Genomic DNA, 23,810 nt, shown 5'->3' with positions numbered 1-23,810 from the left:
GAAGAGCTGTTCCATCCTTCTGATCATTTCTGTGGCCCTCGTCTGGACCCGCTCCAACAGGTCCATGTCATTCCTATGTTGGGGGCCCCAGAGCTGGACACAGTACTCCAGGTGGGGTCTCACCAGAGCAGAGTAGAGGGGCAGAATCCCCTCCCTCGCCCTGCTGGCCACGCTTCTTTTGATGCAGCCCAGGATCAGTTAGACTTCTGGGCTGCAAGCGCACATTGCCGGCGCATGTCCAGCTTTTCATCCATCAGTACCCCCATGTCCTTCTCAGCAGGGCTGCTCTCAATCCCTTCATCCCCCAGCCTGTACTGATATCAGGGGTTGCTCCGACCCAGGTGCAGGACCCTGCACTTGTCCTTGTTGAACTTCATGAGGTTCACACAGACCCACTTCTTGAGCTTCTCCAGGTCCCCCTGGACAGCATCCTGTCCCTCAGGCATGTCAACTGCACTGCTCAGCTTGGTGTCATCTGCAAACTTGCTGAGGGTCCACTCCATCCCACTATGTCATTGATGAAGATATTAAACCGTACTGGTCCCTATACAGACCCCTAAGGGACACCACTTGTCACTGATCTCCATCTGGACATTGAGCCATTGACCAGTACCCTCTGGATGTGACCATCCAACCAATTCCTCATCCACCAAACAGTCCACCCATCAAATCTATGTCTCTCCAATTTAGAGAGAAGACTCTTGTGGGGGACCATGCCAAAGGCCTTACAGAAGTCCAGATAGATGACATCTATAACCCTTCCCTTGTCCACTGATGTAGTCACTCCATCATAGAAGGCCACTAGGTTGGTCAGGCAGACTCGACCTTGGTGAAGCCATGCTGGCTGTCTCAAATCACCTCCCTGTTCTCCATGTGCCTTAGCATAGCTTCTAGGAGGATCTGTTCCATGATCTTCCCAGGCACAGAGGTGAGGCTGACAGGTCGGTAGTTCCCAAGGCCCTCCTTTCTATCCTTTTTAAAATGGGTGCAATGTTTCCCTTTTTTCAGTCCCCGGGGACTTCAGCTGACTGCCATGACTTTTCAACTATCATGGAGAGTGGCTTAGCAACTACATCAGCCAATTCCCTCAGGACGCTGGGATGCATCTCGTCAGGTCCCATAGACTTATGTATGTTCAGGTTCCTCAGGTGGTCACGAACCTGATCTTCTCTTGCAGTGGGATGGACTTTGCTCCCCCAGTCCCTGCCTTGCAGTCCATCCACTTGAAAGATGTGGGAAGAGAGGCTGCCAGTGTAGAGTGAGGCAAAGAAGTTGTTGAGTACCTCAGCCTTCTCCTCATCCGTTGTTACGAGTTTGTCAGTCTTGCTCATCGAGGGGGTATGCTTTCTTTGACCTTCCTTTTCTGGCTGACATACCTGTAGGAGCCCTTCCTATTATTCTTTGCATCCCTTGCCAAGTTCAGCTCCATCCGCACATTGGCCTTCCTGACCCCATCCCTCCACAACCAAGCAGCGTCCCTATATGCTTCCCAGGACACCTGTCCCTGCTTCCACTGCCTGTGCATTTCCTTCTTGCCCTTTAGTTTGACCAGCAGGTCTTGACTCAGCCATGCCCATCTATTACGTTCCTTTCCTGATTTCTTACACCTGGGGATCGAGAGCTCTTGAGCATTATGGAAAGTGTCCTTAAAGATCTGCCAGCTCTGTTCTGCTCCCTTGTCCCTGAGGGCAGTTTCCCAGGGGGTCCTATTGACTAACTCCTTGAAGAGCTGGAAGTTTGCTTTCCTAAAATTCAGGGGCCTGACTTTACCTTCACCTTCAGGACTGTGAACTCCACCAGTGCATGATCACTGCAGCCCAGGCTGCCTTCAATCTTGATGTCAATGATTAGCTCACTTGCGTTGGTGGCCATCAGGTCCAGTATCGCATCCGCTCTGGTAGGGCTGTCTATTACCTGGCTTAAGAAGTTATTCTCAGTGCATTCCAGGAGTCTCCTGGATTGCCTACAGCTCACTGTGCTGCTTTTTCAGCAGATGTCGGGGTGGTTGAAGTCCCCCAGGAGGACAAGAGCCTGCGAGCACGATACCTCCTGTAGCTGGAGTAAGAAGGCTTTGTCTCTTGATCGGGCAGCCTGTAGTAGACACCAACCACAAGGTTCCCTTTGTTACCTTGGTCTCTGATTCTTACCCATAAGCTTTCAACCTGCTCATGGCTGTTCTTCACAGGCAGCTCTTCGCACTCTATCCATTTCTTGACATAGAAGGCAATGCCTCCGCCCCTCTTTCCTCTCCTGTCCCTCCTGAACAGCCTGTAGCCATCAATAGCTGCACTCCAGTCATGGGATTTGTCCCACCAAGTTTCAGTAATGGCAACTAGATCATAACTTTCTAGCAGCACGGTGGCTTCCAGCTCCTCCTGTTTGTTTCCCATGCTGCGTGCATTGGTGTAGAGGCACTTCAGCTGGGCTGCCGTCCATGTCACCTTCTTAGAGGAACACGCCTGAATTCCTTTGAGGTATTTCACTTGTGTTAGCGTGTTGGCTCCTATTGCCTCAGGAGCCCCTGGCTTATCTCCATAAGACCTCAAGTGTGCTGCAGTGTAGCCAGCACATCTCAGAACAACAGGCTGAGGGCCCTTTCTAGCACCCTGTTCCTCTACCCTTGGCGTGTCATCCTACAGCTTGTCACAGGAAGCCTGATACTTACATCCGCAGACTTGCTGAGGATGCACCTTCCCCATCAGCTAAATCATTAATGGAGATGTTAAATAGGACTGGACCCAGTATTGATCCCTGGGGTACGCTGCTAATCACTGGCCTCCAACTAGACTTTGTGCCACCAATCACCCCCTCTGGGCCTGGCCATTCAGCCAGTTTTCAACCCATGTATTGGTACAGCTTTTGCAGCTAGTCTGTGTGTGTGCACTTTTGTTGTCTCGTGTTATTGGCTATCAGTATTTTAAATATAATCTTCATGTAAGCACTTGCAGTGAGCACTTGCAGCTTTGCAGGAGTCAGTTACACTGAATACTAAGACTTATCACAGTCATCCAAAATCAGTGGTTTCTAAGTAGCAGAAAAATCACAGTTGGGATGACAAGTATTGACTGTTGCTGCTCCATTTGCTGGTTAGGCACAACACTGAGGTCTTTTTGTATGAGTCTCTAGCAGTGTTGTTAATAAAATGTAACATGTTGGAGAGGAATTCATTTTAGATGAGTTTGGATGGCTAAAAGGTACACTTCTGTTCTGGGATAAAGGCCTCTGGGCTTATTTGTGGAAAACTGCTCATATCCCATGCAAGTTTTCCCATAACTAGTCTTGTGATACTGGTACTGAGTGGCAGGGATGCTGAAGAGGGTTATGAGCAAAGCTGTAAACAGAGGTTGGATGTCTCCCCCCTTACCAAACACCAGTATCCTGAGTGTGAGGAGCTCTTCAAAATGAACAAGTAAAGTCTGCAGGCTTCTCTCACATCCTTCCATGTCAGATCAAAATCGTTATCCATTATTATTGGTGTATGGGCTGTTCGGGGATACATTGCTCAAATCTGGGTTGATCATCTTCTCTTTACTTAAACAACAGCTATGCTGGGGTTTCTTAAAAAACTTGTTTGCCCCAAAACCAGAAAGAGTTTATGATGTGATTATCATGCTCAGTTTTTGGATAAATGCAACACTATTTTTCTTCTCCATTCAAGGAATTTTTGATCTCCACCTTGGAATTTCTCACTTGCTCTTAAACAATTATACTCCACTAAGGAAAGATCAAGTTCTGTATAGTAGTACGTGTGTATATGTGGGTATGTATATACAAACATACATGAGTGAGACATTCCTGAATTTATTTGATTGTTTCTCTGACTTTATTCAGAGAAGAATCATAAAAAAAATATACTGAGCTGGGCACACCTTTCCCAAAAACTGGAGTGAGGGAGATTTGGCACCATACTGCTACCTAGAGTATCCTCACTACGCTGCTCATTCTTGAACGCTTACCAACAGGAGGTAATTTTTGAAGACCCTGTGAAATCTGCAGTGATAAAAGTTCCCTGCTCGCGGAAGAGGCTCTTAAGGACTATTTAAGCTAAGAGTGAACAGTGACACATTGCTAACAAAGACTTTATGAAGTGGGTTGAAACAGTGTTGTTCGCTAGGACTTTTTGGCAAGCATTGCTTTTACAACAGCTTTGTACTTCAAAGATTTGCTCTTCCTGCTATGGGTAGCTGGTTGTAAGGAATAGGGTTTCCCAGTTCTGTTCCTGCCAATGCTTTGTTACGGTCACGCTCGGATCTCTTACCTACCTTTTTATGATGTGATACAAAGTTTTTCAGAAATGGAGATCCCTTTTACATCACCTTAGAGCCTATGAGAACTACAAATGTTGGTACGTCTACTGGCTTTGTGTATGTGTATCTATATTGCCTATGGAGCTGAAATGTTGGCTGATGTGTAGCACCAAGGTCTGGCACTGGGCTGTCAAAACAGCAGCCACCACTACAGAGCAGGAACAGCAGTGGAAGGCATTGCAGTACGCTGTCTGAGGGCTCCAATTGCTGCGTTTGACTCTTGGAATAGTGCCATTGCTGTCATCAGCTTTATTGATAGAATATGACTATGATCAGCATGACTGAATCAGCCCTTAGAGGAAATATTGAAATGAATATGTTATACTGGCTGGCCTGGAGGGGATGAAATACATTATCTGGAAGTTAGCAACCTGTACAACAGTCTGAGCACTACTAGATATTTCTTTCTATTCAGGGAGTTCCCTTTTACCTCCTTGCCTGTCCCCTGCCCTGATGGTTAAGCAGAAGCAATCAAGTGCCACAAATGTTGCTAATAATCTACAACAAAAGGAAATCAGCATTTTCAAAGTCAAAGAAGAGGCCACAAACTGAAGCATAGAATTGAATATTGGATGATGTGTCAGAAGCTATGTGTATAATGGCTGTGTGTTGCCTGTGTCATCATGAGTCATCTGCTGCTTATTATTTGTTTGCATGAAGATTAACTCTGCTTGTCCAGTTGTATTATATGAGTGCAAATGCACACAGAGCACAAATAACCACAGGTTATAACCACCAAAAATCTCTCTATTTTGTGTATCTGTTCTTTAGAATAAAGCCAGTAAGGAAGGAGAAATTATAGGAAGAGAAAGTATACCGAGTTCTTCAGTATGCCATTTGTCTAAGGAAATGAAAATTGGCACAATTTTTTTTTAACTAGGAAAAAAAGAAATAGTGCTAATAGCTCTCATTAGCTATTGTTGCCCTAGAAAGATCATGTAACTGTTCTTTTCTTCCTGAGTGTTCATTGTTCGTTTCTACAATTGAGTTCTCCATCATACTCTTCCATTTTCTCCTTATTTTTCATGACAATTGTTAAGAAAAACTGAACTTAATTCAGTCTCTTTCTGTACACAGTGCTTTAAAGCAAAAGGCAAGAATGCTTCTAGCACAAAGCACATTAATCCCAGTTCTCACTGGAAAACCAGGTGAGAAGGAATATTCTTCAGCATGTTCCGTCACCAAAGAGATTGCAGAAGTCTCTTGGTAAGATCACTGACTGTTGATTTCCCTCTTCTCTTCCTTTACACATTCTGAAGCTGGGGGACAGATATCTTCCATTGCTGTCTTTCGTAGAACCAATGTATCTGTCATCTTTTTTTGGCATCCCTTTGCTGCTTCGATAACTGCTACAACTCTGCATGTCCCAGTGACTCAGCCTGTCATTGAGTCCAGCGTCAGTTATTTTTTCATCTCTGTGCTGCTTTTGACAGTAAGTAGGGATGCTATGAAGCAGCTGTTTGCTGCTATGAAAAAGATTAAGATGATTATTTGAAGTTGCCATTATTTTATCCAGGGTCTTCTGTGCAGAGATATACAAGCACACACAGGAATTTCAGCACATGCCAAATGTGACTGACTGTCTGCAAACGCAGTGAACCTCTGTCCAGTGCGTATGTGATGGGGCCAATGTCCCCAAGAAATGCTAGACTCACTATATGCCATGGGATTCATCTGTGTATGAACAAGAGTGGCTTCTTCCAGATGCCTGCAGTGAGGCTCTTACTCTCTAATATTACCTCACTCACTAAATCAGCTATTTCTTCTTTAAAGCGCTGGGTAAGAGATCTGTATTACATTATTAAAATAGATATATGAAAATACATTCAGTATGATTAGAAACTTGTTTCCATGTGGCTATTAGAACTAATGCTGTAAGGCATTTGGAAGAAAGAAAGACGACCTTTGCTTTGGGGTATAAATTACTTATGACTACTAGAGTTTGGAATGAGACATTCCCAGAAGTCAGATCTACTTGCTGCTTTTGTTTCCAAGAAGTGGCTGATACTGGAGGAGATTCTGGACGAGAGAAATTCAGAGTTTGATTTTATCCTCCTCTCGATCAGATACTCACTATGTAAGAGTCTGGTGTGACAGCTCAGATCACCGTTTCTCAAAGAATGGCTTTGATGTGGGTGTTGTATAGGATTCCTGTACTTGCACTGAAAGAGAGCTCAAAGGCACATTTTATGGCTCCTAATATTCTGTGTGGAGGGGTTACACATTAAAATGGAGGCGGAAATGGATGGCATTCGTTACACTCAGTCTTGCTTTGCTGATCCTGATCTGTTCTCTAATAATTCTTTTGGACAAGAAACATGAGACACGCATTTATCCTTCTGAAAAGAAGGTTTTCAAGAGCAGGGAAGATGTAGTGCAGCAGACAGAGGCATCATGGCCTAATAAGGTAGAATGCATGGTTTGTGATGGTTCACAGCTCTGCCACGGTCCTGCCAGGTCATTTTCAGGAAGTCATGTACACACGTTTTGCTTCTGTTTCTGTATGTGTAAAATGGAAATAACAATGAGAAGAAGTTGGTGTGGATGGGGGGAGCACTCCTAATATTTGCTTTCTTTTTCAACTAAGAGAAATTTTTGAAGGAAGCCTTGCAGTCAAAGGGGTCTTATTTCTCTAATTTTGATACTCCTCCTCTCTTTCAACCAACTTCAAGCTATTTTTGTTTTCTGTCAATTACTCATCTAGAGGGAAGTCAGAAAAAGAAGAGTGGTTTTCCTTTTGCATGGATAAATAACTCCTTGATTCAAACGAGCCTTTCCCTCTCAGGTACTTACGTAGGCCCAGTTGGATGTTCGAAGTGTCTCATAGTGTTGATTGTGTTTGTGGTCTCCACACCCGAGCTGGAAAGATATGATGAGGGAAAGGAAAAGTCAGAATGAATAAAATAAGGATTTCTTATGAGCGCTGTCCTAGAAGTGGGACTCAATATCCAACTAAGCACCAAAGCTTCCCAGGCAGTGTGTGGAGAGTCAGATATTTGCTACAGAGACTCAAAATCAGCAACCATTCTGCACAGAGACCTTCAGCACTGGCCAAAAGGATGGGCCAAATACAAGGGCTTTCAGGGATGTAACTCAGATCCAACCACCTGAATCCTGCTCAGACCTGGTCTCAGAGGAAGGGGGTAAAAGATGCCCTGAGACATATTTAACTTGGAATGTTGAATAATAATAAACAGAGCAGTAAGGGAAGAAATCTAATCACCTGTTTAGCCTTCAGGTAAAAATTGCACAAAAAAATTGCACAGAAAATGGAAGTCTATACCTGATTCTCCGGTAAGAAATAGAGGCAAGTATGTGAATTTGTCTGTAAACTAGTGACAGAAATGGAAACTGAGGTCCTTAACCTTTAGCACAAGTTTCTGTAGTTGACCCAAATGTTACTAGTAATTTTATTTTATTTTATTTGGCCTTATCACTCCAAGAAGAAACAGTGAAAAAGTACAAAGAGACAATAGCAGTATGAAATTCAGTGATCTGTATGGATACGGTGTAACCTGGAGCATCTAGGTGAACTGTTCCTTGTTGCTTTCCATATGGACTTTCCTTCTCTGTAGGAAAAAGCACCTTTTCAAAAGTCTTTCTACCTTTTCCTATGGCTGTTGTCAATAACACTTTTAGAAATGTTCAATCTGATGCTTTTATTTGACATCTTATTTTCCTGATGGCTGGGTGCTGAACTAACATTGAATGACCATGGCAAAGGCCCAAGAAGAAATTGGGTAAAGGGCAGCAAGAACATCATGAAGAGTTCATTAGGAAGTTGTTTATATGGGTCCTTTGGGGATCTTTCTGAATTTCCTGTTTTATTTTAATTCTCTTGTTTCTAAGACACAGTTCAAAATAAGCATGGAAAAAACCTATTGCTTGGGATTGGATGTGCTTTTGGTGGCTGGAAGAAGGTAGTTTGTACAGGAAAACTGAATAGTTTTCTCTCTGAGTTCCTTGTGAAGCAGAGGAGTGCATGCCAGAAATTGAACTCCCCTCAATGCTCCCAATATTACTACACGCCGTTCCCAGAGCTCTTCAGGGTGACATTGCAATTGGATGTGAAATCTCTGTGCTTCAGTACAGTAATTAGTGATTTTCACTAACATTCTGGGAGAACTGGCACCTTGGAAAAAAAGACCAGAAGTGGTTTCATTTTCACAAAGGATGGGTGAACACATCCTAACCTAGGTGTACGCATTTCTGAAATCTTCTCAGAGACATTCTTGTATGGCCTCCCCAGCCTGCCTGCCCCGGAGCTGGCAGATGTGGTTATCTTGCTCCTTTTTCAGGTTCTTTGCAGACGTTTTACCGATAATGTTGTTGCATAAGAAGACTCTAGAAAATCAGTATCTCCAAGAATGTTGCTTCTGGTTTACAGTGGGATACATGGGAGGGGAGTAGAGCAATACGTTTACCATACACATACCATTCTCCTAGATGGAGCACTAAAGACCTAAACTTTTCTGCCGATTTCTGAATACATCATTTAACTGCTTTTTAAAAGACTATACTAACATTAAGCTTTCTCTTGCAACGCCCTTCTCATACATTTGCTGTCTTCTGAACCCATATGCTGTAAGAAAACATTATCAATAAGTATCTTTAAATACTTGTCTCTAGATATGTTTATATGTCCTTTATTTCTCCTCTTCCTTCCTCAGCAGGCTGTTCTAGTCCTCACAGAGGTGGGATAAATTGATTTGCCTTGTGAATAATCTGTTCTGTAACCTTTTCTTAAATCTGTGATATTGCTAGGCTGCTTAAAGTCCGGCACAGAGTATTCATCTCTCTTTTATTTTGGTCCGTACCAGGAAATGCCTACAGAGAATGCCTGGGCAATGGGACATGGGCTTCCAAGATAAACTACTCTCAGTGCGAGCCTATTCTGGATGACAAGGTCTGTATTTTTCCCTTCATTTTTCTCAACGACATTTCTCAGCATACACGAATGCATAGCTAAGCTTAAGGTTAACATACTAATTTGGGACTTCTGAAACAGATTCCATTTCTGTCTCTGCAACAAATCCTCCCTGTGAATTCAGACAAATCACTTATCCTCTCTCCATATCCCCTCCTCATGCAGTTTTTAAAAAAGGATGCTTTATTATACTCTGTCCCTGATGATGTATATTTATGCAGATCCTTCCTACCTTTGTTCCGAGCCTATGGCTGCTACAGTAAATGTTAGTAATAATAGCAATAAGACCAAAAGCTTCTTTGGCACTGAAAAATAAGCTTTCAACAGCTGATTCCACCCTGTACCTATCAGTTCTGAGGTCTCATCAACAACCGGCCTTTCCGGATCTCAATGTCATTTTTTCTTCAGCAAATATGTACAGGGGCAGCAGCAGAAAAATACATAAAAAACAGACTCGGGTCCCAGCTGTCTTTAAAAGTTTGAGTCAGTCTTGCATTATATAGGCATTTACAGAATGAAATTAGCATATAGGGTTAAGCTCCTTCAGAAAGGCTTCAAGCAGTTATGCAAAGTCCTTTTCTTGTCAAATGTCTCAGCTTTTCTTGGAGACATCACAGGCATTTATCCTCACACAGTTTAAGCCTTCAAGCCTTTCATGCCATGTTCTCTTTCTCTTCCTCCTGTTTTGAGTGCTATGGTAGGACACAAGCACACACAGGCTTTGTGCTGTCTCTCTGCCAGGGGTGTCTTTCCCCTCTAAGAACGAGGCTGGAGCCCAGTAGCTCTGGCCTGTTTATGTTTTAGGGTTCGTTCCACTCATTCCATCATTGGAGTTGTGCCATGCCAGTTGCAAACGGAGAGGAGGAAGACAAGGTCTCACCTGCTGAGGGCTGCTTGCAGAGCTAATCAGGATTTAGTACTCGGGAACTATCTGGACTAGTGCTGTACACAAAACAGTCATGATGTGCTTTGGCTGTGGCCCAGCATCTATCCTGTAAGATCTATGTTGTTGCTGAATGTGGGCTTTGACAAGTGAATCAGAAAACAGATAACTACACACCAGCTGCTGAGGAGTGCCTACTCTTACCCACTGGCTAGGTAATTTGGTGGTAGCCCACCCGCCCACACCTCCATTTGCTAGAGGCTTCTAGAAAGTAAGAAAAAATGTACCAGTACGTGACTGCCATCCAGAGGGACTGATACACGTTCAAGGTGGTCTAGCATAGTGAAGAGGCTCCCATGAAAATTTAAGCTGATCTAAGTTGGGACCACCCCAGTGCAGCCCCTCCTTACATTTCTTTCCCACTTAAAATGAAAAACTAACTTTTTGCTCATTCATTTTTCGGACTAATCATTTCCTTAAACCATGTTATTGCATTATTGCAGGAGTGCTGGAGCCAGCACATGCAAGGGGAGTGAAAGTGTGGCTGGGATTGAAGGGGACAGCAGACCACGGTAGCAGACCATCTCTGGCTGAAATGGATTTGCACTTCTGTGAAACCAGCCTCTCCAAAATGAGCAAGAGGGAATGTGTGTAGCAGCCAGTGCTGATTTAGAGAATGGGGAGCAGAGCTGGGCAAAGACTTAAAATCTTTGATGTGGTTTAGCTGGTATGGGAAACCTCAGCTGATAGTGGCAGACTGCTGTACCAGCTCAGGAAAATGCTGCTGTATTTTAATGACACTCTTTATGTGTCTGTCTGCATGACTTGAACAGTTGCTATCTCTGCACAAGCAAATACAGAGGAGTTTTATTTGAAGAGGCTGGAGAAGTGTTGTGACTAGAGGACAGGATTACTTCCTTTACTCTGTTTTTGCTTTTAAAACTTTGCAGCTATGGTGACAGCTTAAAACTTCTTAAATAGACTGTTCCTTTAACAGATGAAAGTGCAGATGTTCCCCCACCCTTGTTTGCAAAAGCTTAAAAACTCATTTATTAGATCTTTAAAGATTTGTGACAAGCTTTGCAAATATTAATATTTGTGAATATTTTTGAAATCTCTACATAATGTTCAGTGTTACAGATGAATTCTTGGGTTGCTTTGTGATCCCCCCCCCCCCAAAAAGAAAACTCCCCACAGATTTCCATAATCCTCCATTTTGATTAAAGGTGAGATGCAAGCACACTTGTGGGTCTATTGTTATTTATTGACTGATCCTAGTGGATGCCAAGCATCAGCCAGGACATACGCCCTGTGTTTCGTGTTTATTTTTAATACAGAAAACAACAGTACTTTCAAGCTTGGCCACTCACAGCCAGAGTGTTAAAGAATTATATGGTTTGACTTCAAATGCAGTGAGTGATGCATGGGACAGGAACAAGACTTTTGAAGATCAACCCCATGTCCAGTGCTACATGTTTTATGACAGAGTGTTGGTAATGGAGCAAGGGAAATTTTAGGTTTTTTCAGCTGTAGGTCAGTCTTAGGGGGCATAAGCTCCTGTAACACACATTCACTGGATTACATTAATACATCATTGCTTTACTTGTGGTCAAGACCTGTGGCAGCAGCTGATAAAACTGTGCTCTGGGAGTGCTTTGCTCCAAGATTCCCACTTTGACTAGGATCTAGTTGCCTGCAAGTAGTTACACGGTGTAGTTTAAAATGCCTCAGTGTGTCTCCATGCATCTTACAGGTGTGACACGGGCCTTCTGGAATACCTGTGTCCTTCAGCAGCACCACCAGGACCAACTAGGAAGCAGAGAGTCTCCTGAGTGCACCTCAAGGGGCACTAGATGCCTGTGTGTGCATAACTGTTTCTAGCCGTTGCTTCAGATATTGGTTCAGATGTTGGGTAGATACCCAAATGTAGGTGTCCTAACATCAGACTGAATCCCATCCTCTGACCAAACAGTTAGCTCCTTCTCCAGGCACAGGAATCAGGTACAGAAATTATTTTGATCCAACAATCCAACTGGCTGTTTGATGGCATAATGTGTGACAAATGGAAAGCTTCTACTCAGCCTACAAGCTCCTGTGTCAAAGGGACCTTTGCTGCCTCTGGCACAAATCTGTGCTCTTGTTAGAAGACAAGTGAGGGCCTCAGGCAGCAAAAAATACATCTTAACCGCCAAAAAGAGCTATAAATTAGGAACTTTGGTCTTGTCTATGTGGCCTATGGCAGCTGGATATGAATTTCATTCTGCTCTTTTGAGGTGGCTTCAAGCTGTGTAGCTGAGTTAGCACCATGCTGGGCATAAGTTAATGTATCCTGCTTAGAAGCACAGTCACATTAGCCACAGCTACCCAGCTTCCAGCTGGCTGAGAACAGGAAAGCAGTGAACTTGGAGGCATCTTGGATGACAAGGATATCTCCCAGTTGCTTCGGAAATCTTTGGAGAAGAGATATGGTGGCTTTAAACTGTACTGGTGACAAGATCATCCTGGCAACAGGAAGAAAGGCTGAACTGGGAATGGAGTGCAGATCCTTGCAGGAAGACTTGTGCTGCAAACACTGGCAGGACCTGTCAGGAAGTTCTGTTAGAGGGAGAAAGATCCTTGTCATCTGGAGAGCTAAGAGTGCTGTCATTAGGTGGTGGTTAGTTCAAATCATTAGCTGATTTGGTTTGGACAGGTTAGCAGTCACAGCCTAGCTAAAGCAAAGGAAAAAGTCCTCTAGGCAGAATGACTCCATCATTCGCCTGAAATCTGGCTGCAGGGAACCCAGCGTGCCTTAGATTTGCAAAGCTGGTGCAGGTAAAGACATAAAGCTGTGCTTCCTCAGTTTACCTGGTAGAAGCTGGTTGGAAGATAACTCTGCACTGTCTGATGTAACATGATTGTCATGCATAAGGTACGGCATGGAAGAGGATTCCAGTGATGTGACCTGCTGTGGTCCAGAGAGTAAGGCTAACAGAGTGTCCAAACCATCTCCTTTTCTCTCTCCTTTCTAATGTAACGACCCTTCTCCCAAGCCTGAGTAGGATTTAAATCTGCATTTTAGTGGAGTGAAACATCTTCCTGGAAGCAGAGGAATATTGGGTAACAGTAGAAGGTTGTTACCATTTTAAGTGTATCAGTCTTCAAGAGGGTGAGACAGAAAAGAGTTATGCAAGTATTTTACATGAACTGAGCTCTGGCCAACACATGACTGATTCTGGGCACGTGTTTTTCAGCCCTGAAGGTGTTGTCTCCAATTCTACCAGAGATACAGATTGCATGTAGGCTGGTGGAAAGTGATCTTGCCACCCTGTCGGCTTAGTTTTTCATAGGCACCGAGGCAGTTCTTGTTTCTACAATATTTGAATTTGCCTTCAGGAAACCTTGTTAGAATCAGCAAGAGAAAAAATAAAACTCATGCCTGTTTTTTCTTCAGCATCAGTGCATCAAAGAGGACCTTAATTATGTTTTTTTCCAATTTTCTTGTGTTTTGAGCTATACCTTCTTAAAACTTGAGTGAAGTTGAAATAGTGGTTAGAAGCCAAAGCAGGGAGCTGAAGGGTCAGATTCAAAGAGCAAGAACCTTGGCCTGGGAGAAACATTGTAATCTTCTAGAAAATTTCTAGCACTACATGAGCAATTGTGGGCGATGCTCTTAGTCATATGGTTTAGTTTTAGATAGTCCTGTGAGAAGCAGGGAGTTGAACTCGATGATGCTTATGGGTCCCTTCCAACTTGAGATATTCTATGATTCTATGAGCTAAGAGGGAAAGTAAATAAGCAAGGCAGTTTGCCAGAGCACTAGCTGAACAGTAAAACATTGGATTTCAGGTAGGCACATGAGTTCAGGTGTGTTTTCCTCCCCTTCAGGTGTCTCCATGACTTAAGGATAAATAAAACTCAGTGTGGAATTCAGATCTTGTGGGTTTTTGGGTTTTTTCCCCCTCAAGGCTATTCAGAAAATGGGCCTATGCATGGGGAAGTTTATTTTAGGGGACTTTATAATAGACTTAAAAATACCTTGCATGATTGAGTTCTGTCCAGAAACAGCACATTACTCCATGTGCTGAAGATATAGGCGGATTTCATCATGTAAATGATTCCAAGAGGGCATGCTCTCTCTCTGGAAAAGCGCTGGAAGATGCTATCTTAACAGAACAATGGAACAGATTAACTGCAGCTGCTGGTTGTAGTTTCATCCAAACATTCATTCACTGACAAATTCCTTTGACTAGAATAAAATGTTAAGGGAACTTGTTAGAAAAAAATGAAACAAAGGAAGTTCAACCAAAATTAGAAAACTGATGCCATTTGCAGGATTTTACTTTTATATTTTTATCACAAGTGAGGAAATTTAGGTGGTTAGTTTTCAAAGGTCTCATTCTGCTGGAGAAGGACAACATCCCAAAGTGGGAAAAGATCTGCTTAACCTGGAAAGAAACAAATGCCAAAAATAATAAATAAATAAATAAATATCTTTTTTTTTTTCAGGGGGATTATTCTTTAATTAGCAAACCAGTGTCAATTTTTAACCAGCTTCAGTATTTATCTGAATAGTGGTTTTCTACTTTTTCCTATGCTTCGGGCAAAGAGGTGATGCTTCTCTTTTCTCTGAAGCCAGCAGCAGTTCACCACTAAAGAATGTTCCAGTTACTTCAAGGTGAAATTTTGGTCACATCACTAAATTCACTGATTTAGGTGGGAGCACTTTTGTACTTAATTTTTTGTTTAGAGGATCAAGAACCTACCAATAATCTCCTCAGCATCCTAGGAAATAGACACTAATACATTAAGTTTCACCACATACTTGGGCTTCTGCTAAAAACAACAGGTTCTCTGGTTTGTCAGTCTTTCTCAAAACTGAAAGGCCACCAGCAGATTCCAGTTCTTTCAGACTGCCTTGGTTCTGCCCTCAATTTGAAAGATGAGGATTGTAGCTTGAAAGGCATGTACCTCAGAGCAAAATCTGCCTGTATGGAAAGGGCTTATTATTTATTCTTACTGACAACTGATTCATTTTTGTAAGAAAACCAAACCATTTGAGTAGGAAAGTAGCATAACCTGGCTCATTAAGACCATGCGGTTTCCTAACAAAATAATGTTTTATAACTTTTGAAACTGTGAGATGTGTCTTTCGTAGCTTTGTCACCCTAAAATGACAAAGTTTTAAAATAGTCTAATAATGAAAATAAGAAATCATAGAATCATACAATGGTTTGGGTTGGAAGAGACCTTAAAGATCACCTCGTTCCAGTCCCCTTGCCATGAACAGGGACACCTTCCACTCGACCAGGTTGCTCAAAGCCCCATCCAACCTGGCCTTGAACACTTCCAGGATGGGGCATCCACAACTTCTCTGGGCAACCTCTTCCAGTGTTTCACGACCCCCATAGCGAAGAATTTCTTCCTTATATCGAATCTAAATCTCCCCTCTTTCAGTTTAAAGCCATTACCCCTTGTCCTATCACTACATGCCCTTGTAAAAGGTCCCTCTCCAGCTTTCTTGTAGGCCCCCTTCAGGTACTGGAAGGCTGCTATAAGGTCTCCTGGCAGCCTTCTCTTCTCCAGGCTGGACAACCCCAACTCCTTCATCCTGTCATCACAGGAGAGCTGCTCCAGCCCTCTGATCATCTTCGTGGCCCTCCTCTGGACTTGCTCCAACAGGTCCATGTCCTTCTTATGTTGGGGTCCCCAGAGCTGGACACAGTACTCCAGGTGGGGTCTCACCAAAGCAGAGTAGATGGGGAGAATCCCCTCCCTCGCCCTGCTGGCCACGCTTCTTTTGATGCAGCCCAGGATACGGTTGGCCTTCTGGGCTGCAAGTGCACATTGCTGGGTTATGTTGAGCTTCTCATCAACCAACACTGCCAAGTCCTTCTCCTCAGGGCTCCTCTCAATCTATTCTCAACCCAGCCTGTATTTGTGCTTGGGATTGCCCCAACCCACGCGGAGGACATTGTACTTGGCCTTGTTGAACTTCATGAAGTTTGCATGGGCCCAGCTTTCAAGCCTGTCAAGGTCCCTCTGGATGGCATCCTGAGGAAATTGCATTTAAAAAGGGGGGAAAAAAAGTAACTTTTTTTGCCGAGATTTTTAAGAAACTGCGGAGAAGTCCCACACTGAAATGAAACCAAGCCTGTACTTCTGTGCCTGGGCAGCATGTTTGGCTTATACATAGGCATCAGCCCTGGGGCTATTATATCATTTGAAAGTAGAGAAAAGTAATTACTGTTTCCTAAACTGATTAACTGTTCCTTAATGTCAGTGCTTAGAGAGTCATGCTGATTTAATCATGTTATCTCTTTACCTCCAGAGGAAGTATGCGCTCCATTACAAGATTGCTCTCATCATAAACTACCTGGGGCACTGTATATCAGTAGGGGCCCTTATAGTTGCGTTTATGCTTTTCTTGTGCTTGAGGTGAGTAATTTGTTTGCATGCTTCTAACTTGGTTGGGTGTGTGACACTTACTGGGTTACTTAAGCCCTCTAATGACACTCTTCAGGTCATATACGGTCTTGACAAATGGTCATGGCTTTTACACTCCCAGGAATGTACATGGTTTCATTGACTGATGCATTGGATGAGCTGTAATGGTGGCTTCTGTGCGTAGGACCTAAAGCCTATTTGTATTCAGGACGAGAACTGTATATGATTTATTGATGCAGGAAAAAATTCAGTGAGCACAGAGTGCTTCATTAAGGGAAGCTGGGATTTGAGTGTGCCGAGTTGCAAGTTTTGGGGGCAAGTTTTCTTTTTTATAAGGCAGTGCCTGATAACATAAGGTATTTTGCATTCCCTGACAGATAATGCCCAGATATAGACCAAAGGAGATAGAATGAAATCTTTGCATTTTGCTTTGGGTTAATTTCAATTTTTCTTCCATTAAAGAACTTAGAAGTTTTCTTAAATAACAAGAGAAACCTTTAGAAAATCTTTAGAGGAGCTTTGTCCCCACCAGTGCTCATGAAATGATGAATGCAAATCAATGCAACTGCATAGAAAAATTCCCTTCCCTGGTTCAGTGGTACAGAAGGGAATTCATCAGGTCAAATGGATATGTCAGTGCAAGAAAGTCTGTGAAGAAGAGCTAGGGGCACAGGGAGAAGAAAAAGGGCAGGAGGGAAGAAAACTTAGTGGAAAGTAATAGGTAGATGTGCATCAGTCATCATATGTATTGTATGTACACAGCCTGAGTCACAGGAATGTATTTTAATAGGAGTGGCCTTCTTGGGTATTTCTGTATTATTTGTTGGATTACCCGACTGGTATTTCTGTACTATTTGTGCTGTCTTGCCTAGGAGTGTTCAACCTCAACTTAGAACCAACTGTACTAAGTGCTATGCAATGATAATCCTTGAGAAAAATCTTATACTGGTAGCAGAGGAGAAACAGGTGGAGGACCCCCCATACGATTACAACATGTTGATTGACAATGACCTAAGTGAAAGAATTACTGCTTTCCTAGAGTGGAGCATCCCTACGAAGTCTTATGCTAAATCTTCCTCTTGAGCATTCCTAACAAGAGGGTCTTTCTTATTAACAGCAGGAATCTTTTTTCACCTCAGCATCTATAAACAGAATAATCTATGCTAACGGGAAGACAAAAAAGCTTAGAACATTCAATGGGAACATTTGTGGTGCATCAGTTTAAACTTCCATTTCAACCTTTTTACTGTGCGTATAATGCTAATTCCCATAGTGCTTGGAGACCTGAATTAATTTACCCTGAATAAAGAATGCAAATTATTCGTTGTAACTATATTCCCTGCTTCAATGCTGAATCTTTTATAAATGCTTGAGTAAATAATGCAAAAACAATTAGATAATATGGTATAAATGTATCCAGCTTCCAACACAGAAGTCTCCCAACTGATCTCTTTTAAATTGTTCTTCTGGTATTTAAACTTTGACTTTAAGATTTAAATTTTTCAGCCAGCTTCAGCATTAAAAATAACTGCAGCAATTAAGTACTGCCCTGTACATGCTGTGAATTAAGATAGTCCATCTTTTCAAATTCCCACTGTATCATGCAAAAAATGCGTACCAGCATGAGCTACCTCAGTGTCTGTAAAGTTACACCTGTTTTCAGAAGTTCTAAAGATGCTCCAGTGAAGGCAGTCCCTAGGCACATTTCCCCTACACAAATTCTAGGTTATGCACATCTTCATCACGCTTACCTCTTCAAAGTGTCCCAAGAGCAAATCAGGTCTGATAATTGAGTCCTATTATTGGGGGCTTTTTTTCCTGTTTTAGTTTGGATGGAAGAAGGCATCTACTAATTGGGTGAAATAAGAGAATTTAGATAATTCCTGGCTAAAAAAAAATAGAAGACCCTGAAGGCTAGATCTGATAGTCCCACGTCTTGGCCCAAAGTAGAAATCTACCAGTTCCTTATCCCTGCCCCACTCCACCCATCTACCTCACTCCATGAGTGCCTGCTGAGAGAGAAGACAGAGGAGACCTACGGGAAGACTCAAGTTCTACAACTGCTCCATATTTTTATGCTTCTCGCCCATCACCTGCTTGATTTTCCTTTGCTCTGTCAGTGCAAACAGAGTCCCGAAGGCAGTCCTGTCTGAAGGAAGAGACTGGAGCACACCTGTTGTATTGGAACTGCTAGGAAGGCTGTGGGGTCTCTCACACTGGAGGTTTTAAGAGCAGGTTAAATATCTGGTTGGCATGGCAAAGAGTATTGCTTTGATGATCAACTAGTGAGATGGGTGTTCTGCTTTTGGAGATGAGCTTCACCATTAGTGTTGCTGCCCTAGCCCAGGTAGCTGCTGCATTGATGGGAAGCTTAGTCCTCAGTTGTGCTGAAGTGGGAAGGGGAAAGAACTGGACCTAGTTGCTATTCTTCCAAATCTATCCTATGTCATCTTGTCCCCAGTTCCTATCTTCCTCAGTTCCTTATGCAAGCCTTTGTCCTCCATTCACAACCCACCCTGCAGACCAATAGAAATGTTCTACTGTCCTAAACTCTAAGGAACCATACACCAAAAGATATTTTGAGGGTTGGAAAGGTCAGGTGTAGCAGCAAGTAATGAAATCATCTGCCATCTGCTTTTGTATTGCCAGGAGACCCCAACACAACTGAGAAGGGAGGAGAACTCAGCCAGGAACTCTCTTTTACTGCAAAGACCTATTCCAGCCTTGTTTTCTCCAATTCTGTCCCATATGAATCAATCCTTCTTTTTTGGCTGTGCGATGAAAAATAAACCAGCAAACATTTCATTTAGCACCTAGATAATAAAAACTGAAGCCCAGCTTATGGAAGAGGACTTTATTTTTGTTGACATGCTGACTGAATGACAATGAGTCATTGAGATAGCTCCTAAAGATTGAAGTCAAGGATTATTCCTTAAGGTCTAAATGTAGGTAGCCTTAAAAGTGTGACAGCCATGCTGTCTTTATAATGTAGAACAAAACAAGCGCACAGGCAAAAAGAAATATGCTGAGAAGGAAAAATGAGGAATTCGTGCATAAACCAAATGTGCTGTAGAGCTGCATTGATCTCCAACACAGGATCTGTAGAGGTTTGCTCGGGACATTTCACAGGGCATTGCTAAATGTATCTGTACCACTGTGAATCTCATAGTCTGTGTGTTCTCATTAATGGTAAAGGTTTGATGTATCCCTCAGGTGCACATTCTCATGCTAGTAAAGCAGAAATTTTCCATAGGAGGAATCCTGCTATCAGTAATACCAATCAAGCTGAAGAAGGGAAGAAAAAAAAAAAAAGCATAAGGATTAAAACACTTCTTTGTTCTTTTGAATCGTATTTTTCCTTTATTGTTGCTGATAATGCGGAGACAGAAATTGCTTTGTCCTGGCTTTTTCCTTGTTAGTGTGCTGTTATACCAGCCTCTGAGGTGGAATAAGAGTCCTTTGTAAAACTCCTGACTTGTTATTAAACAATGTGCTGGCAATGGCCAGCAATGACCTGACTAGATTCAATCAGGAGATGATTGATTTGTGCAGTAGTGACCGAAGAAGTACAGGAAGACAGGTATTTGTTCTGGGAAATATCTAAGTCCCTACTGAGTTTTGAATCCAATAAAGAAGGATGGTGCTGAAAGGAAGATAGGCTGAAGATTAAAAATGACATGTCCTGCACAGGTTGCTCGATAAAGGCAGCTCTGAAAAAAACAAACCGACAAACATTGGCATAGCATCTTTTGTCACTAGTATGGTAGTAACGAAAGCAGGTTGAGGTTTTGAGGGAACCTTTGCTTTCCTATTGCCCATAAATTTACCTCTTTCTATTTCCCCTTTAAAACATCTGATTTTTTTTTCTCATAGGCCTGAGGCAGTGTCCCCTTTCTTTCTTGTGATTACAGCCAGATTTCCTAAATCTCACATATTTTTTTTTCCCAAAGGACTAAAACATTTTTTTCTTGAAACAATATAGTGACTTTTTTTTTCTTTTCCACCCCTAACCATCTCCTAGAGTTTAAAAGAGGAAGATCTACTTTCTTTTATCCTCCCCTGTTCCAAGCTCCTTTGAACTGCCTCTTGATCTTCAGTCTGGCGTGCAATTGGTGAGACTGCTGCTGCAGGCATCTGTTAGTAAGAATGGAAGAGTTTGATTAAATGATTTGTAGAAACCTGCCAGAAGACATGTAGAGCATCCCTACAGAGCAGGTTTTGTAGAGCATCCCTACAGAGCAGGCTTCGTAGAGCATCCCTACAGAGCAGGTTTTGTAGAGCATCCCTACAGAGCAGGCTTCATAGAGCAAAGTGATCTGACACCTATCAGAGCCTAGATACTGAGGATATATCAAGTGGGTAGGTGATCTGCACAATTAGTACTGGTTTGCACTTAAAAGCATGTGGTATCTGATGTGATCAGAGCAGAGTAGACTCCAGATCTAAGGCACAGTCCTCCCAGACATACCTTTCTGTTGTGGAGCAAGGGGAAAAAGAGCAAGTCCCAGGACAGGGCATCAACTAACTGAATTCATGAGTTCATATCAGTGCTCCATTTTCCTCTTCATCTCCTGGCTTTCCATCTAGCCTAGTTATATCTATTCCATCTGCCACTTAGAATAGCAGAGCCTGAAATAATGATTCAGGCACATGGCATTTTTTAAACTTCATCATAAATTCCGGTAATTGCAGAGCATGTGTTCGGTGGATGCAATGGCTGTAGGTCTGGAGACAGCACTCTGTCCCACCCTGTAATAGTCCACAGAAAAGTTCTAAAAGCAAAGCAGGAATGAAAACAATGGAGCTCTGTGAAAAAGGACATATGCAGTGAGATGGTCTTCTTTGAATACAAAACATCTGAAGTGCCTGTACTGCCTGAAATCATATGAAGCGTCTCATCTCACGAACTCAGATAAAGGACAGAAACACATTTCCTATTGATTAAACTTAGGCCAATGTCTTTGCTTCCCACTGCCTTTACTCACCCCCTCTCACATCTCATATCTGTATGGCTTGTTCTTTAGACTCTTTGTATAGAGCCTACCTGGCGCAAAAAACACAGCGGAGAGCAAAGCCCTCCTGAAGTCCTGGAATAATACCAGTAATTAAAAGTGTACCCAGAGAGCTTATATTCTTAAAATGTAGAAGGTTTCATAAGCTGCATCTGAAATAGTGGTATTGTAGCCTAGAAATGTGAAGGCTGGCAAGAAGTATTATTTCTGCCTATAAATACACCATGGATAAACATTAGAAACTGAAGAGCTACTTAAAATCAAGGACAATGTCAGTGCAAGAAGAAAAGGGTATAGGCGCTCTACAGATAGACTTGTGAGTGGACGTTAGAGGATGATTTCCAACACACAGAGCAGAGGCGTCCAGGAGCAATGTAATGGAGGAAAAATTTAACCTGGAGTTAAACTAGAGTTTCAGGAATTTATGAAGGACTTTTACCCAATGAATTTCTTGACCTGGGATTTGGAGGATCAGGAGGCCACTTCCTATCCTATGCTTGAACTATGTTCCCAGTGGTGTATTTCTGTCGTTGCCAAGATTTTAGCTGTGAGGCAGTGTTTTTGGAGATGGACACTAACTTTAAACTTAAATTCCGGTAATAGAACTGCTCTGTGCAAGATTAGGTCTATATTGACTGACTAGCTAAAACTTGTCTGTGCTCTGTTCTCCTTTTGGTGAAGATGGAATGTTTCTGGGAACAGTGGAGCAAGCCTTGCAACTTTTCCAAGGTTTCAGAGGAAGGAAGAAAATAAAGTTTGGTCTTTACAGTTTAGATATGAATCATGCTCAGCAGTGCAATTTACTTCAAAAGAGAACATGTCCTGAGTCATCTCTGGGAAGGAGAATCGGAGAAGATGTTTTCAAGCCTAGATGTTTAGTTACCCACTACAAATGCACCTGCAGGTGTTCAAGTACTAAATGGTTCAATTTCAGTTTTCATCCAAGGAATTACACATCTACATCCCTCACTAACGCCACTGTAGTTGTTCAGCACCCAGCCACCTTCTCTTCTGCCTACTCTAAAAGATGAATACTGCTGCTTCACATTATCAAGTAAAACACGAGAGAGGTGGAAAATCCCTGACTTGTGTCACCCCTAAATGGGACATGTACACTCCTGCTAGCATGTGGACTGCCTCTGCGTGTTGCGGAAAGAGCAGCTTCTTGGAGGAGGTGCCCAGGTTGAACCACTGGAAACATTTCCGTATGCAGAGTGAGCACCATGAGGCTAACGAATTTAAACCAAGCACAGGAATGAATATTTGGAAGGAGCAGGCTATGAATGTTCCTATATGGTCTTTCCTGAATTCCTGGCCAAATACTCAAAAATAATGAAATAATTCACACTATGTTTTGGTGGAAATGAGGCCAAAGAGAGTGTGAACAGTAGCATCAGTGCCTCAGACTTTATTCCTTGGTTTATCCACACAGCAAAGGTAGATAATTTAATAAACATTGCTAATTGTATAATTGTATTAAAAGCAAAAAAAAACATAACCCCTGAATTCCCTAACTGGTCATTTAAATTAATTTTCTTTCAGATTTTTTTTTGTATAATCCCACAAGGGGATTATGAGTGAGGACATGCTGTGCACTCTTACATTTCCCAAACAGTAGCTGTAAGCCAGATCAACCACTATCAGCTCTCAGTGTCTGGCTTCTGAAGTCCTAACTCTAAGTTGTGTAATCCAGCTGCAATGGTCACTCTTCATAGAAAACATTCATCCTTCCACTATCTGGACTGATAACTACAACCTGTGTCAACAGGGCAATGTCTTAGATAAACCCCAGAGGGCTGCAGCCGTGTACTGTGCCCCTACTACTCTAAAGCTAGTTTGTTATGGGGTACTAAAACCTGAGCTGCAAGGTAGCTTCTGCTAAAAAGACACTTTACAGCCCCATTTCCCGTTTGGTTCAAAAATGACTGACATCTGACCTCCATTTAGCAAAGCAAATTAGAGCAGCTTCCTAAATCTTATTTCAACAGGCTAAACCACAAACACATGCTGTACAAAATGAAGTCATCTGTATCCGACTTTGTCGTTCCTGTTAAAATAATAGAGGAATTTTCTCCAGTGGAAGGGCTGATTGCACAGTCAAGATTGGAACCATATTCTTAGACTGGAGTACCAGTGACTGAGTTTCAATTAGCCCACATTTAACCATATACTTCTCAGGGGCAACATTTCTCTTTGCACACAGACTAGGAATGAAGCGCAGGCTGATGTAGTGTCCCATAGTTATCCATACTGCT

At 42.5% G+C, this 23,810-nt stretch overlaps 1 protein-coding gene across 2 annotated transcripts in view; it reads left to right on the top strand.

The window, feature by feature from the left end:
• The window catches only part of CRHR2 (corticotropin releasing hormone receptor 2), a 171,574-nt gene that overhangs the window by 85,101 nt on the left and 62,663 nt on the right, over positions 1-23,810 (top strand). For both annotated transcript variants that reach the window (XM_087731325.1, XM_009475346.2), the window contains 2 exons: positions 9,128-9,213; positions 16,428-16,534. In XM_087731325.1, coding sequence (XP_087587451.1) covers positions 9,128-9,213; positions 16,428-16,534 — 193 coding nt within the window. The remainder of the gene's footprint in view (positions 1-9,127; positions 9,214-16,427; positions 16,535-23,810) is intronic.

This window comes from Nipponia nippon, unplaced genomic scaffold (assembly GCF_047370975.1).
Source record: "Nipponia nippon isolate SJK-2023a ecotype South Korea unplaced genomic scaffold, ASM4737097v1 scaffold_1, whole genome shotgun sequence".
Classification (NCBI taxonomy): Eukaryota; Metazoa; Chordata; class Aves; order Pelecaniformes; family Threskiornithidae; genus Nipponia; species Nipponia nippon.
Note: the sequence above shows the minus strand (reverse complement) of the source record. Positions and strands in the feature narration are given on the sequence as shown.